General features: G+C 37.6%; 1 protein-coding gene across 1 annotated transcript; it reads left to right on the top strand.

Annotated features, from left to right (window-relative positions):
- Positions 1–13149: 13149 nt before the first annotated feature.
- On the top strand, positions 13150–15148 carry LOC149157163 (thiamine phosphate phosphatase-like protein). Its single transcript, XM_089445579.1, has 5 exons — positions 13150–13554; positions 13772–13893; positions 14004–14208; positions 14565–14710; positions 14818–15148. The coding sequence occupies exons 1-5, from the start codon at positions 13234–13236 to the stop codon at positions 14930–14932; spliced, it is 909 nt and encodes a 302-aa protein (XP_089301705.1). The 5' UTR covers positions 13150–13233; the 3' UTR covers positions 14933–15148.
- The last annotated feature ends 862 nt before the right edge of the window (positions 15149–16010 follow it).

The raw sequence follows: 16010 nt of genomic DNA, 5'->3' as shown, positions 1-16010 counted from the left end.
CTGTTGTAGAACTGGGTACCTGCTCAAAACATCTACATCCTCAACTTCCTTACCTTTTTCACTAGAAATATGCACTAAAAATAACACACATCCTTTTTTGCGACTGCGCTTTTCCTGCATAGTTGTCACCATCCTAACTGATGTGGCTTTCTTCTTTCCCTATAAGACTCTTGGTTCTCCATTGTCATCCACGCACTCAATGGATTTGTCATAACAATCCACCTTGGTCCTATGAAGGTACAACCAGTCCATTCCCAACAACATATTGTATGATCCCAATGGTAATACATTCAAATGTGATGCGGTAGGCATATCATTCAAATCAAATGCACAATCTCTTACCCAACAATGAACTCGCTTCTTTGTACCTGTAGCCAACTACACTAACCAAGACTCTGCATGCACTTCTTATTCAAACCACACTTATACACCAGGCAAGGACTAACATAACAACAATTAGATCTAGGGTCAATCGAAATATAAACAACTTGATCACAAAGCTTACCATCCATCTCAATGATAAATACCTGATTATATGCATGTCTGTTATCTAGTGTTGCATAGTTACGAGGAACGCTCTGACCAACATCCCCAATAGTATGTGCCTCCTTTATACTATATATCTAAAGCCTACCACCTTGATTTTGTGGACAATCTCTCTTAAGGTGTTCCTTACCGCATGTCCAACACTCCAACTGTCTAGTACCATCACCTCTATGCTGTTATTGTAACCCATGTCCCTGTCTGGATGCATTGAACTTCTTTTGTGGTGCCACTTTTTCTTTCTCTTCTACATTCTGAGGCCTTGATCTTTCTGGCTGCCATTTACCCTTACCTTTATCCTTATCCTTCCGTTTCCATCCTTGCTAAGATTCATTCTTATGCTTTGACTATTCATAGAAATGTTTTGATTTCCCAATAACTTCCTCAAGTGACTGAGGCTCATCATACTCAATTCAATCTCTAAATGCTAATGGAAAACCACTGACAAATCGCTAAACTTTAGCCTTCTCATCTTTAAGATATGGTACATACCTCAATAGCTCCAGGAACTTAGTCATGTACTCTTCGTCTATCATTGATCCCATCTTTAGCTCATAGAATTCTTTGGCCTTATTGTTGTAGTACCTTTATGACAATTACTTCCTGAAAATCCTCTTGAACTCATGCCAAGTCAAGTCATATGTCTTGATGTCTCTAACCCGCTTCACATCTTCCCACCAAATTTCTGCTTTACCTCTCAGGCTGAAGATTGCTACTCTGGCCTTCATGTTATCTATGTAATTATGCAATTCAAATAACTTCTTCATCCCAAGTATCTAAGCCTCTACATCTTCTGGCTTCTTCACATCTCTATCAAAGTAGGTGGATTTGCTTTCTTAAATTCATCTAGCAAGTATCCCCTATCTCTCCTCCTGTAAGGATGATAATGATGACAATCATGATGTTTGTCAGAACCAGAACTAGAATAATACATGTGTCCATCACCTCTCCTATTCGGAGCATCCAACAACCTGCCATCTCTCATTGTGTCATCTCTATCTGACCTGTGACCACCATGAGACCTACTGCCATATGCCCCATTAGTTTTGTCTTCTTGTCCATGGTTGATCTTAACTGGCCCTTGAAGCCGCAATTTTGACAAACTCCGAAGGAGTATTTCATTAACATCTGCTTGTTTATCTTATGCCTGCATGATTTTGTCATTGTCTGCCTTACAACTTCTTATTTCTTCCTTCAAGCTTCTCAATGTGTCTGTTTAGTCAGAAGAGTTCTCAACACCACGCTAGTCATCTTATTCATAGGAAGACTCTTTGTAGTCTACCATCTTTCTAGTCATTTTGATCTCTTTCCTACAAAGCATACTATGTTAGTTAAACCAAATCACAATAAACTAAGGTACCTTAGCATAATTCGAGGAGGACATCTCATCTACAAGATCATCAAATCAACGTAACACATGTGTAACATAATCATAACAACATATAGACATATAATACATAAGCATATAACCATGTAACCATCATTTTAGCTAGAGTCCAGTCATCAATGCATGGCCATATCAACGACACATACCATGACCTCATGCATGACAACAAAATCCATACCAATATACATTGATGGTGCACAAGCATAAACAACACGTAATAAATCATACACTCATGACGACACACTTCACAACAATAACATCCTCATTCACATGGCGACATCACTACCACCATGGGATCCAACCTCCAATGTGACCTTAAGGAAGTGGAATCGTCGGAAACACAACATACAGACCTTCCACATCAACATGAGGACTCCCAAGAACCAACCCAACCTTTCTGGCAACCAACCCCTGGGTCCCACTGAATTTCTAGACCAACTAACTCTCGAACTCTCCCATGCTATGGGCATGCCAGCATCTAGAAGGCTTTGGACGCTCCCAAAACATGGCATTCCAGCGTCCAGGGATTATTTTGCTCAGTGATGTGCCAGCATCCCTGGTATTTGAGCCACTCTTTTAGGCCTAGAGCCCAAGGCACTGCCCAAAAGTAAATCACCTTCAAAACAGGAAGATAACAAGGGAATGATGATACAAATGCAATTACTTGAACAAGGGATTGATTGGACCCCTACTAGCCATGATAGACATTTTGTCAAACATATCACAAATATGTAATCTATAGGTGTAAACAACGTATTTAAGCATAGGGGTCTCATACTTATCTGAGAATCACTAAGAAGCATTGCTCCCTTATATCATTAGCTGCATTATCATCTATTAGGGCATAGATACATTGTTCATTCATTTACCAATCAAAACATGAGAAAATCCATACGTCATCACTGTCATAATACATGCTTATAACCAACATAATAACAATAGAAATATCAAGGATACATCAATCATAAAATCCACATATAAACTAGTACATTTATACATAAGATATCAAGGACATAACCTCTTATTAAAAAATGAAAAATCCAACCCGGGATGGGACTACCATGTTCCTCCTGACCATACAATGGCTAACCCAAAATCTCTCTTCATCTATTCACCCTTGTGCCATATTCCAAGCATAAATGTGGGACTCAACTAAAAGAACCAATGAGGGCATCCTGAGGAACCACCTCACTCTCATCAATAAAACCAAGCTTTACCACAATCCATCCCGGATCACTAGGTCAACACAATAAACATGTAATAACAGGCTTTACCATGATCTCCACCAAATCACTAGGCCAAACAAGCATGGATGCCACCGGATTTCTCTACCTACACCGTGAGGAATTTCCTTGTCTCCTAGTCGCTCAGGCTTTACCGCAATCCACATTAGATCACTAAGCCCTAAATCGAGACCCACTCTCCAAGCTTTACCACATATCCCATCCTGATATTACTAGGCCTAATGGAGAGCACCCACCTCTAGGCTTTACCGTATATCTTGCCATTCACCAGTCGAGGATTTTTAGGCCCACCGAGGGAACACAAAATCTGGCTTTACCGCAACCCACAGTCTAGTTTAGGGGTCACTAGGCCATGTGTTCTATCATTCAGAGATCCACCTCACTCAACTTCGAATCCATACGACAATCTGATCAACCAAAACATGAGAACCCCATCACACCATGCCTATCCGGAAATGGAAAGTCTAAGCTGAAACCACTCTCACACCTAGAAAAACCCATGCCATAACAACAAAAGAACCACATGCAATACCATGCATGCCAAATCTAGCAAGGAAAACACACATGCAAAGAATCATGTTGTAGTTGTTTGATCCTGCTCATCCTTGCTTACTCCTTCCTTCCTCTTGCCTTCTTTGTCTTTCTTGGTCCAATGCCAAAGTGCTCCAAGAAAACTCTAAGTGTCCAAGAGTGAGAGAGTGAGAGAATAATGAGAAAGCTTCAAAACTAAACTGACAAAAAGTTACAAACTGAACCTCAAAAGCATTTTTATCAATTTGGCCTCTATTTTTATTTTCCATTATTTTCCTTTAATTTCCTCCTCACATGCAACCTGTGACCTTTCACCTTCATTTTCTCCTAATTTCCATAATTTTCATAAATAAATGTGCCAAAAATGTTGTATTGTTTTTCCAAAGCCTTAGTCATTGCCTTTGCCAATTTTCTTAGCCATACTAAACCAAATGAACACCCACACTAGGAAGTTTTTCCCAACATTCAAGTTGGAATAAGTGTCCTATCAATCATGGTTATTATTTTTCCCTTTATTAACTTTTATTACATGAAACTTTTCTCGGGATTGTTACAATAATTTTACCTAGTTTTCTTTTTTTATCACATTATAAAGAATACTTAAATTCTTAATCATTTTATCTTTAAAACCTATTAAGTATTAATGTGCATTTCACAAATTTTTAATGCATATTGTAATGGCATCTAATTATGAATTCACGCACTTATAAGTATTTGTTTTGTCGGGTCTTGGGCAGTTGAGAATTGCGAACTTGAGGGCGCGAAGATAGGGTTTCAGAGGAGCTCGAAGGTTGCTCCCTATGGAGCGCAGCAGAGGACGGAGCTCCACTCCCTGCTACAAGGAAGCAACTGCTGGTAGAGGCAAGTCACCACTAGGTAAAGTCAGAGGTTCTGGTGACGAAGAGGGAAAGAATAGTGAAAAGGAGGCAGATGGGGCCAGGTCCAAGGAAAACAGTATCACAAAGGACAAAGAGGAAGAAGACAAAAGCTAGGGAACAAGGGACAAAAATAAAAAGGGACAGTGCAGACCCAAGACGGAGATTACTCTGAGAGTTGTGTTGAATGATCCTTCTTTGCAGGAGCACAGGGACCATATGGGGACATACGCCATAATCTGCAAGTTCATGGGAATTTGGCCCTCTGAAAAGGCATTACAGACATGGATCAAATACCACTGGAAACCCAAAGGCAGTATTGAACTCCATCTGGGGTCAAAGGGTTTTTTTATCGTGGTATTTACTAACATTGAAGATAAAGACAGAATATTCAAAGGACCCTACTTTTTTGCAGCAGCAGGCCTCTATATGAGGCCGTGGAAAATGAACTTTGTTCCAGAAAGGGAGACATTCACCTCGGTACTGGTTTGGGTAAGGCTCTATTCCCTACCTCTCGATTATTGGAAACATGGGTCACTTGCTGCCATTGGCAATAAGCTAGGTCGCTTTGTGAAAGCTTTGGAAGCCACTGGAAGGGGTAAATATACTTCCTATGCTAGGAATTGCGTAGAAATGGATCTATCAGGGGCTCTCCCGGATGAATTAATCCTAGAAGTTTTTGATGTAGAATGGGTCCAAATAGTGGATTATGAGCATATCCCGTTCAGATGTCGCAGATGCCACAAACATGGTCACCTGTTTAGACTGTTCTCTTAGTAAAGTAGACAATAAAGGAGAACCTAAAACTGTGAAGGATACTGAAAACTTTCAGAAAGTGGTAAGTAAAGGAAAAGGAGGCAGAAAGGGATCAAGGCAACAACGGAATGAGGGGCAAAAGATCAACACGAACAGGTTTCAAGTACTGGAAGAAAAGGAAGAAATGACAAGGGAAGACCAAGCAATGGAGGAAGGACCTAAGGAAAAAGAGAAGGAGGAGAACTACATCATAACACGAGAGATTTGTAACAAGAAAGAAACTATGAATAGTGAGACTAAAACAGAAATGGATATGGAAATGACTCAAAGTGAAACAGATCTGGAAGATCATGAACAGCAAGAAATTCTAGAAAAGGAGCACCTAGATCTGGAAGGATTCTTGTTGCAGGGAACCACGAGAGGGATAGACTCACTACCCCAAGAGGACTGCAACAGAATACAGCAATTGTTCTTATGGAAGACTCAGGAAAGAGGGTTAGAAACAGGAATAACCACTGACAAGCTGGAAAACAAAGGAGTGAAAACAATGAAACCAACCCCGGGACTAGCTCCTAGAAATACTGGTAAAAAGAGAGGCCGGAAAAAGCAGAAGGAACTTCTGATGGAGTGTGGAAAGCTAATGATAGATTCAGGTAAGATGAAAGACTTAACCAGTTACTCCTTTACAAGTCTTTAAAAATGAAATTTACATCTTGGAATATCAGAGGTCTAGGAAGTAAAAGAAAACAAAGATTGCTTAGTTATAGAATGAAACAAGATATGCCAGACATGATTTTCATCCAGGAAATGAAATGTTCCATTCAGAAAATAAGACTCATACACAGCAAATGGCTCATTAGATATGATTTTCTAGAGGTTAAAGCGGAGAACACAATGGGGGGTATTCTTACTCTTTGGAATCCCCAAAGGATCAACATTATGGATGCAGAGGCATCAAGAAATTATCTATCAGTGGTCATTCAACCTGTTGGGGTTTCGGAAACATTCCTAGTAACAAATGTTTACGGTCCTCAAAACTTAGAGGATAAACTCAAATTGTTAGAAGCCCTTAGTGACCTCAGGAGCAGACAGATTGGAATGCCTTGGATCTTGGGAGGAGATTTTAACATGATCAAATCTCTCTCGGAAAAAAAAAAAAAAGGAGGTACCAGAGTGCTCAACAAAGACTCCTTAGTGTTTCAATCATTTACAGACAATATGAATTTGGTCGAGTCAGATTCAAGCAATGGCCTTTTTACATGGAACAATAAAAGAGGAGGTGAGGCGCTGGTGGCGTCTAAGTTAGACAGGTTCATGATATCGGAGGAATTAATGTTCCTAAATAGTGAAATCACAGCCAGAGTGCTTCCGTTTGGAGGTTTAGACCACTGGCCGATTCAGTTGGAAATCAAGGGTATAGATTCTCCCAGGAATAGACCCTTCAGATTCGAAAACATCTGGCTCTCCCACCCGGATTTCATTAGTAACATTGAAAAATGGTGGGCTAAAGACTTGCAAATACAAGGATCTAAGATGTACCTTCTTCATAAAAGATTAAAGCACATTAAGTTTAGACTAAAGGAATGGAACCGGAAAGATTTTGGTAACATTTTTGAGGAAAAACAATCAGTGGAAATTAAAATTCTAGAACTCAACAAGGCTCTAATAAACGATGGATTTGATAAAGCCAAAAGTGAGCAGGCTGATAAATACCATCTAGATTGGGAAAATTTATGCAAACAAGAGGAAATATTTTGGAGACAAAAATCCAGAATTCAATGGCTCAAGGAAGGAGAACGGAACACCAGATTTTTTCACAGATCCACTATGGCTAACAGAGCTTACAATAGAATCTCCATGATTAAAGATGAGGGAGGGGAAATTCAGACCATGCATAAAGATATTGAAGCAGTGCTTTTACAACATTTCCGGAACATCACTCGGGAAAACACTCCAAATAGGGATCAGTCCATTAGGGGAATCACAGGGTATATCCCCAAACTGGTGTCCAGAGAGGACAATTTTAACCTCAATAGACCAGTTGAGGAGGAGGAGGTCAGCGAGGTTCTCAAAGATATGCAGAATGGCAAAGCTCCAGGTCCAGATGGTTTCAATGTGGATTTTTTTAAAGCGTGTTGGCATATTGTCAAAGAGGACATTGTGAATGTGGTTGAGGATTCCAGGAGAAGCAAAACTATCCTGAAAGCTCTCAACACCTCCTTTATTTCCCTTATTCCCAAACAGGACACAGCTCAATCTACAGACAAGTACAGACCTATTGCCTTATGTAATGTGGTTTACAAGATAATTTCCAAAGTAGTGGCTAATAGACTCAAACCTCTCCTCCCCTCGCTAGTGTCTGAAGAGCAATCAGGTTATGTGGAGGGAAGACAGATTCTAGACAACATTATTCAAGCACATGAGGTGGTGCACTCGCTAACCAGCAAAAAATAGGCAGGGATGATCATGCAATTGGACATTGCCAAAGCGTATGACAAGGTGAATTGGAATTATATCAAGAAGGTTCTCTACGCCTTTGGGTTCGATCACAACTGGGTCAGATGGGTTATGGCGCTGGTGTCCTCCTCCAACTTTTCCATTCTGGTAAATGGATCTCCCTCAGAAATCTTCAATCCTTCTAGAGGCCTCAAGCAGGGAGACCCTCTTTCTCCCTTCCTCTTTATTCTTATGATGGAAGGGCTCGGGTAATCCATTAAGCAGGCCAAGGATATGGGTAAAATTAGGGGTCTTCAAACTTCAGAGAACGGTTCTGTGCTGACTCATCAACAATTTGTTGATGATACCTTACTGCAAGGCGTCCCAACTATCAAAGAGGCTTTGGCCTACAAACAAATCCTTAAAGATTTTGCCCTGGCTACAGGTATGGAAGTCAACCTCTCTAAATCAAAAATCTTCTTCTTTAGCACTAACATTGCTATCCAAAGAAATATCTCAAGAATTCTTGGATTCCAACGAGATTCCCTCCCCTCTAAATATTTAGGAATACCTCTTACTGCTAGACCCATGCATAAGAGTATTTGGGAACTAGTCCTTAATAAGATGCAGGATAAAGTAAAAAATTGGACCTTTCGAGCCTTGAACCTAGCCGGCAGGTTAGTTCTGACAAAGGTTGTGCTTCAATCCATCCCATTTTTTATGTTAACAGCTCTCCCAGCTCCAAAAGGTGTCTTAGAGAAAATTAGAAACATTCAAAGAGACTTTCTGTGGGGAAAGGAGGAAACTAGAAAGAAATGGGCCCTGGTTTCCTAGGAAAAAATATGCAAACCCAAAAGTTAGGGGGGGCTTGGCCTGGACGATCAAGAGATTCTTTGTAAAGCTCTAGGAGCCAAACTCTGGTGGAGATGGGTGCAGGAGCCAAAAGCTCAGTGGGCCAAGATATGGAAAGAGAAATATGCCAGCTCGTGGCACAACAATGATCTCATAAGAATGTCTGGAAATATAAAAGGCTCCTACATATGGAACAGAGCCTGGGAGAACAGAAGTCTAGTTCAAAAGAATAGTTTCTGGGAAATTAGAGCAGGAGATCTTGCTCTTTTTTGGGAGGACAAATGGCAGCAGGAACCAACACTGTTAACAGAGAATTTTGTAGGCCTCAAGCAGGAAACAGATGCCCAAGGGTTAATCAGAGTTAAGGATTTTTGGGATCTTATGCATACCTCTGGAAAATGGAGAAGCTGGAGAAACATTGAATGCGGGGAGGACAACCCCCTAAAATTCAAAGCAAAGGCTCTTGGGGACTTGCTCAAGCAAAGGATGATCTTAAAAACAGAAGGGCAGGATCAATTGAGATGGGGTAATAACAAGCGAGGAACCTTTAATCTCAAGGAAGCTAAAGGTTTTCTGCTTGGTTTGAATAATAGTGTTCCAGACAAGACCTGGACATGCAAGGTTGGAAGAAGATCAAGATTTTTATGTGGCTAGTTCATCACAAGAAAATATTGACTTGGGACAATATTAGGAGAAGGGGAATTATGGGGCCCTCTAGATGCCAGCTCTGTGAGGAGAAAGAGGAGACAATGGAACATATTCTCAATAGCTTCTCTTATACTACCTGGCTGTGGGATTCGTTCTCTTCAATTTTCCAGCAGTCAGATAGGGACAGAGGAAGTATCACAAACACCCTAAACCACTGGAGAAAAAACTTCAAGGAGAATGAAGCCCTAAATTTGGCCTGGGCCTTCACACCCTGCTTTATTATCTGGAACGTTTGGAAAGAAAGAAATAAAAGAATTTTCAAGAATGGTAAGTCTTCAGCACAACATCTTCTTGACCTTATCTTGAAACAGATCAGAGAGACAGTCAGTTCTACTGTTAATAATATCCCCTCGAATCCCCCCTTAGATGAAGAGCAGAGAATTCTCAGGCAACTGGGATTGCAAGGGATAACTCCTCAAGGTAGAAACAGAAAGGACAAAACCATGGTTACAGAGAAGGACTACTGGCAACCCCCACCGAAAGGCTTTCTGAAATACAACATTGATGGAGCCTCTAAAGGCAATCCGGGAACTGCAGGTTATGGAGGAGCTTTAAGGGGCAATATCATATTTATCTTCTACTACCATTTAGGTAGAGCTACTAACAACATGGCGGAAGTGATGGCTCTGGAGCAGGGTCTAGAGTTTCTATCACATAATCATTGCTCTAATATCATTGTCGAAGCAGACTCTGAGATAACCATCAACGCAGTGAAAATAATCAGCAGTGGTTCCAGGCCGGAAAAAGTCTTGAACCATTGGAAACTTATCCAGGTTTATCAAAGAATCCAAATGCATCTACAGGGCCTTCGAACCATAAGTTTCAACCATGTTCGACGTAATGCCAACAAATTGGCCGATTTACTGGCCAATCAAGGTGTGAGCAGTGTTGAATGTGGAATGGTTAAAAAATGGCAAGAAATTCCTCCAAGTCGTCTAAAGTCCATCTGCGAGGATCAAGCTGCGGAGGACATGGAGGTTTTCCGATTTCGAGCTGGGTGGAATTCCACGATTTGATGATGTCGGGGGGTTCTAACTCAGTCCAGCAAGATGAACCAGAGAGGAGGAGAGTCATGTTCGGGCTCATCTTCTCCCGAGTCATCTCGACCAGGTTTCCCAGGTTTTTGGTTGGCACCTCGCGGTTTTATCTCCTAAATAAACTTGGGATCAGCTTCAGATTTCTCAGTACGAGTTTGCAGAATGGGCAATTAATGGGGTGCAGCAGTAGGTGTCCTTTTCCTGCTTCCGGGTTAGATATCCTGGCGATAGGCGGGTTTCCGGTGATCGCACATCTACAAAGTGGTAAGTGGTTTTGTAAGTTTGAGAGCGATCCCATAGGGAGAATGACACGTGGCAAGGTGGCTAGTGCGGAAACCGCCCTTCATCGCACGATAAAGTGTAGTTGGGTTCGAAGCAGCGATATTGCTCTTGACCGTTAGATCTGGGAACTAAGCTAGACGGTTGGGATGGTCTGTGTTGTTTAGTGGGGCTCGTCGGCCCTTCTCTCCGTTTTCCGATGGCATGTCTCGTCCTTGCCTTCCTTTATGTTCATTGGGGGGTCGGATTTGACCGTGGACGCGGGTTGGCTCCAAGTGGTGTTTTGACCGGATTGCTTTTGTGTTTTGACCGGATTGCTTTTTGTGTTATCCCCTGGAGTTTTGTGTTTTCGTGAGGTAGTGGGAGGATCCTTGTCCTTGACAGGAGAACCTGTTCTCCTGATCCTTTCTGACAGGTGCATGTACACTTTTTAAATTATCCTTTGAATTAATGAAATAGAAGGTTCGGCTCTTGCTTCAGCAAAAAAAAAAGTATTTGTTTTGTCACAATATAAAACAATAATTCAGTATGGGAAGATTTGTCACAAATGAATATAGCATAATGTTACATTATTTTTTGTTTAATAAATAGTTAAATATATACATAAACCAACTTGTATCTATCTTAAACCTTGATATATTAAACACTCAACATAATTAAATTTGTTGATTTAAAATTTATGTGACATCAAATTATATATATATATATATATATATAGATATATTCCCTCTCACTATTTGATTGATTGCATTTAGAGAAGCTTTGCAATTACGTGTGTATATATATATATATAAAATAAGAAAAAAATTCATAAATATATCTATGTATTAATTATCAATCTTAGTTCTGGATCTACCAAATGCATAGAGGGGTCAAATCTCTTGAGATGCAAACATCTTTTAGAGTAAGAAATTTGATCCTCCTTGGTAGATCTAGAGTTGAGATGGATCTAGGCTGGTATAATAGATATGTAGTTGACATTGAAATATTTTATTTATAATTTACATCTTCCACATTACATTTAATTGTTTTTATTATTAATATTTTCTAAATATTAGATATGAAATCCATATTAAGCATTGCAAAAATTACAAATATCCCTCATACATTGAATTAGAAAACAACTATTAATGGAATAAGAATTCTCTCAATCTTTCTCTCTATATATGTTTCATATTAAAATCTTTTACTCAACGTAGGTATTGAAATATTTTATTTATAACCTATGTTAAACTTTAATTTGTTATTGATAATTTTAAAATCTCATATATCAATTACATATTAGAAATAAAATAAATTACACATCTACCGTAAAAATATAAGAATTTTTTTATTTTAATTTAAAGTAGATATAAAATTATGTTATTTGATATGTACATTGAAATATTTTACAAAATATTTTTTGTTATTAATATATTTTTATTTTAAAAATCACATGTAAACTTAATGTACAATGAATTACACATTATGTGATATCAATAATACTATATCTTATCATCTCCATATTAAGTATTGAATAAATTACATTTCTTAATCGTAGTAAAAAATAAATTATTGTTTTTACTCATTTGTAGTGAAGAAATCACATTTCTTCTTAGTACTAAAAGGTAAATTATTATTTTTTATTTTCAACAACTTTATACAGAAATATAAAGTGATGTAAAATTAATGTGCAAATTGATGTATTTTAATTATGGCCAACATTAATTTCTATTGTTATTATTATTTTTAATTTGTTAATTTAAATTATTATTTTAATATTTTTAATTATAACCTGACATGACATTATTTCACTCCTAATAAAAATTTCAGTAAAATTAAAAATAAGAATGATTTTATGTATAGAAATGTGAAATTTATTTATAATATAAATAGTATTATAAATAATTATTGAAGGAAATAAGTGTTGAGAGAGATTAAATTTCTTGAAATGCAAATTTTTCTTTACATTTTCATGAAGCTTGGTTCGAATCGCGTCTACAAATGACAAATCTTGTGATTTATGCCCAAAAATCTCTCGTAAATAAATTTACATATTGAAAGATTTAATCTAACCTTGCATTTAGTAAATTCATATTCATAACTAGATAATCTATTAAAATAAATATAAATAGTTTATTACAACATATCTCTACTAAAATTATAACCCATAAATATAATAGTCAATATCATCCCATACATATAATAATAAATATCACCCTTTTTCTTTTCTTTTTTTGTCTTTTACTTTTTCTTTTCAAATGTGTTGTTATGTGAGACCTTAGACAAGTACACCACGCCTGTCAAGAAATTCCTGAACTACTCAAACATATTAAAATCTTACGGAATATCTCCAATCTCCTTTCTGAAACATGAAGTGAAAAGCCAATCCAAAGGCCAATCCTGGAAAGCCAATCCAACAGCCAATCCAACGATAAACAAATGAATCACTTTAACAGAAACAATAGACAAGGAGCAGAGGAGCCACAGAAAACAAAGCATATGCTGTGAATATTATGCTCTGTGCTACACAGGAGAAGTCCATGTGGTAATGGACTCCTCGCTCGTTGGTGCAGATTGAACAGCACGCGAGAAATTAGTGAGTCATGTCTCGCTTTTGGGATTCATGTGAATATCCTCCTCGCATATGCTTCCTTACCTTAATATTCCCTGGTGGTGGTTCTACTATAAAAGGCCCTTTTTACATCCCTCTTCATACACACAAATCTCTCTCTCATCTTCTCTCTGCTTTAACTATCCATTTTCCTACAGCTATGGGATGCATGAAGAGCAGTGGTACAGTGATTGTATTTGATTTTGATCAAACCATAATCGACTGTGACAGCGATCCATGGGTGATTGAACAGCTAGGAGCCACTCCGCTCTTCCAGGCTTTGCTCCCCACCCTTCCATGGAATACTCTCATGGTAACTAATTACTATTCGTACTTTAATCTTCATGTAATGTGAGATTGAGTTTTTGTTAGTTCAGTGGTTGCTGCAACTTGTGCCCAATTTTGTTATGCGTTTGGTTAGATTCATACCAGCAGGTGCTCATTAGAATCCTCACGTAGTCAGCTTTACTAGAAATGCTAGAGGCATCCTTGAGTTTTTCTGCAATTAATATGCTGGCTGGTGGGTGAAGGATAAAATGATGGAAGAGCTGCATGACCAGGGGAAAACTATAAGCGATATTGAACAGAGTTTGAAGACTATTCCTCTGTACCCAGAAATGATAAGAGCAATCAAATTTGCCTTCTCCATGGGGTGGGTGATGATAGCATGGCTCTTTCTCCTCTTTTTAAGTTTAATAGATTTCATTGAAGAAATCTTGACTTATTGTAATCAAAAATTCTTTGATTGTTGTTGTGTTGCAGGTGTGAACTTCGAATTGTGAGCGATGCTAATATGTTCTTCATAAAGACTATTCTTCAAGCCCATGACTTGCTCCAATACTTCACTGAGATTAAGACAAATCCAGCATTTGTTGATGAGAAGGGGAGATTGAGGATTCAGCCTTTTCATCCCTTTACTGAAGGTCCCCCTCATGGCTGCACCCTCTGCCCTCCTAATATGTGCAAGGTATTCATTCTTGTGTACTGTTACATATTAGCAAACACCCATCTAAACCGGGGTCTTATATGCTTAGTGATATAGTATAACAACACATGTTTTGATAGGTAAATTTGAACCTATAACTTATAATGTACAGGTCTGATATGCACATATAGAGTTATTTATTCTTTACAATTAATTGTCTGGATTTGAGATAAGAATTTGGATCAGTGTTTAAATGTATTTATGCTTCTATTGTCTGCACCCAATGGAAAATGCATCCAATGAATACACACAAATACCCAAATTCATCTCACTTTTCTTCTCTGAGTACAAATAATTGTTTTAAAAATATTGCATGCTGATAATGTTCTGTGTTGCAGGGGACAATAATAGATGAGATGATGCCAAAGTGCTTGGAAGGGGAATCAGTTGATATGAAGCAATTTATTTATCTAGGAGATGGAAGTGGAGATTTCTGCCCTTCTTTGAAATTGAGGGTTGGAGATCAGGTTTTGCCCAGAGAAGAGTAAGTGAGACCATTAAACCAAATTCTTGCTTCCCCAAGATTCTTTCTGTGATATTAATGTTGGTCAAGTTCTTATGAAGATGTGGTGTGGATTACTGTTTTGGCAGATACCCTCTGTGGAAGCTTATTCACAAGAACTGTGATCTTGTCAAGGCTGAAGTGCAAGGATGGTCTAATGCAAAGGATGTTGAAGATTTGTTTGTCAAGTTGCTCAAGCCTTAATCATTCTAATCTGTGTCACACACAACCTTCCCTGCTCTGCAACTTTTCATTGATTGATAATGGTTCATATTGGTGTATGGATTAAGGAAAGCATTCTCCATGTGGTCTTTTCAAAATCGATTCAGAAGTTTCGCTGAAATCTTACCCTTCTAACTCACAAACCAATAGTACACACGTATTTTAAATGATGTCGTCGAAATGATGAGATGGTGTGTGTTTGTATATATGGCAGTAGTACAGATCCATCTAAGTTTAATATTTCCAAATTTAATGTTTATTAAAATGGTATATAAATTTATTTATAATTTGTTCCTAATTAATTTTGCACGCAGTAAAATATAATGGAGTATAAAATATATGTATCTATTTTTTCCTTAAAGAAAATATATAATTTTTTATTTAAAAAAATAGTATTTTACACATCCTTTCCGCAAATCATATACTTCCATGAATGGTTTACTTTTTATTTTGAAAGAGAGGGAACATAAGATTACTGTGTGGGTGCTTAATATTCACTTGAAATGTATTAATTTTTTAATATAATATATTTATGGTCTAAAAACAATATTCATCATAAACTTATCTTATCAGTTTAGTAAAAATTTTGAACTTTATAATATTTGGAACTTTTTATTATTTTATTTCATTAAAGTTATAAGAATTTAGGAAAATTTTTTACAAGGAATAAAATTCCAAAGCAAATTAATTAATTCTTTACTTCTTCTTTTCTAAGTTTCATAAACTTATTTTATCAGCCAAGTAAATATTTTGAACTCCACAATATTTGTAATATGAATTGTTTTATCTTTTTATCTCATCAAAGTTACGAAGATTTAGGGAATTTTCTTTATATATGAATAAAACTTTAAAGTAAATCAATTAACTCCTTACCATTTTCTTTTTGAAGTTTTATAGACCAAAGTTGATATAGATGTTAACAATCATCATCATCATTGTTAATAACCCAACTCGCAATGAAGTTTAACAATCCTCATCAATAATAACATTACATGTGAACTCAAACAAAAGCATATCTTAATTCCATCTTGCTACATGTATTCTCAAACAAAGTCATATC

Source organism: Pinus tabuliformis, chromosome 9, assembly GCF_031772625.1.
Source record: "Pinus tabuliformis cultivar Carrire ecotype Pingquan chromosome 9, CPIR1, whole genome shotgun sequence".
Lineage (NCBI taxonomy): Eukaryota > Viridiplantae > Streptophyta > Pinopsida > Pinales > Pinaceae > Pinus > Pinus tabuliformis.
Note: the sequence above shows the minus strand (reverse complement) of the source record. Positions and strands in the feature narration are given on the sequence as shown.

Excerpts from the sequence above, each read along its gene's own strand:
- LOC149157163 (XM_089445579.1), top strand. The coding sequence starts at position 13,234 with ATGTCTCGCTTTTGGGATTCATGTGAATATCCTCCTCGCATATGCTTC. Across the intron at positions 13,894-14,003 it reads AAATTTGCCTTCTCCATGGG|GTGTGAACTTCGAATTGTGA; the intron begins GTGGGTGATGAT and ends GTTGTGTTGCAG. Across the intron at positions 14,209-14,564 it reads GCCCTCCTAATATGTGCAAG|GGGACAATAATAGATGAGAT; the intron begins GTATTCATTCTT and ends TCTGTGTTGCAG.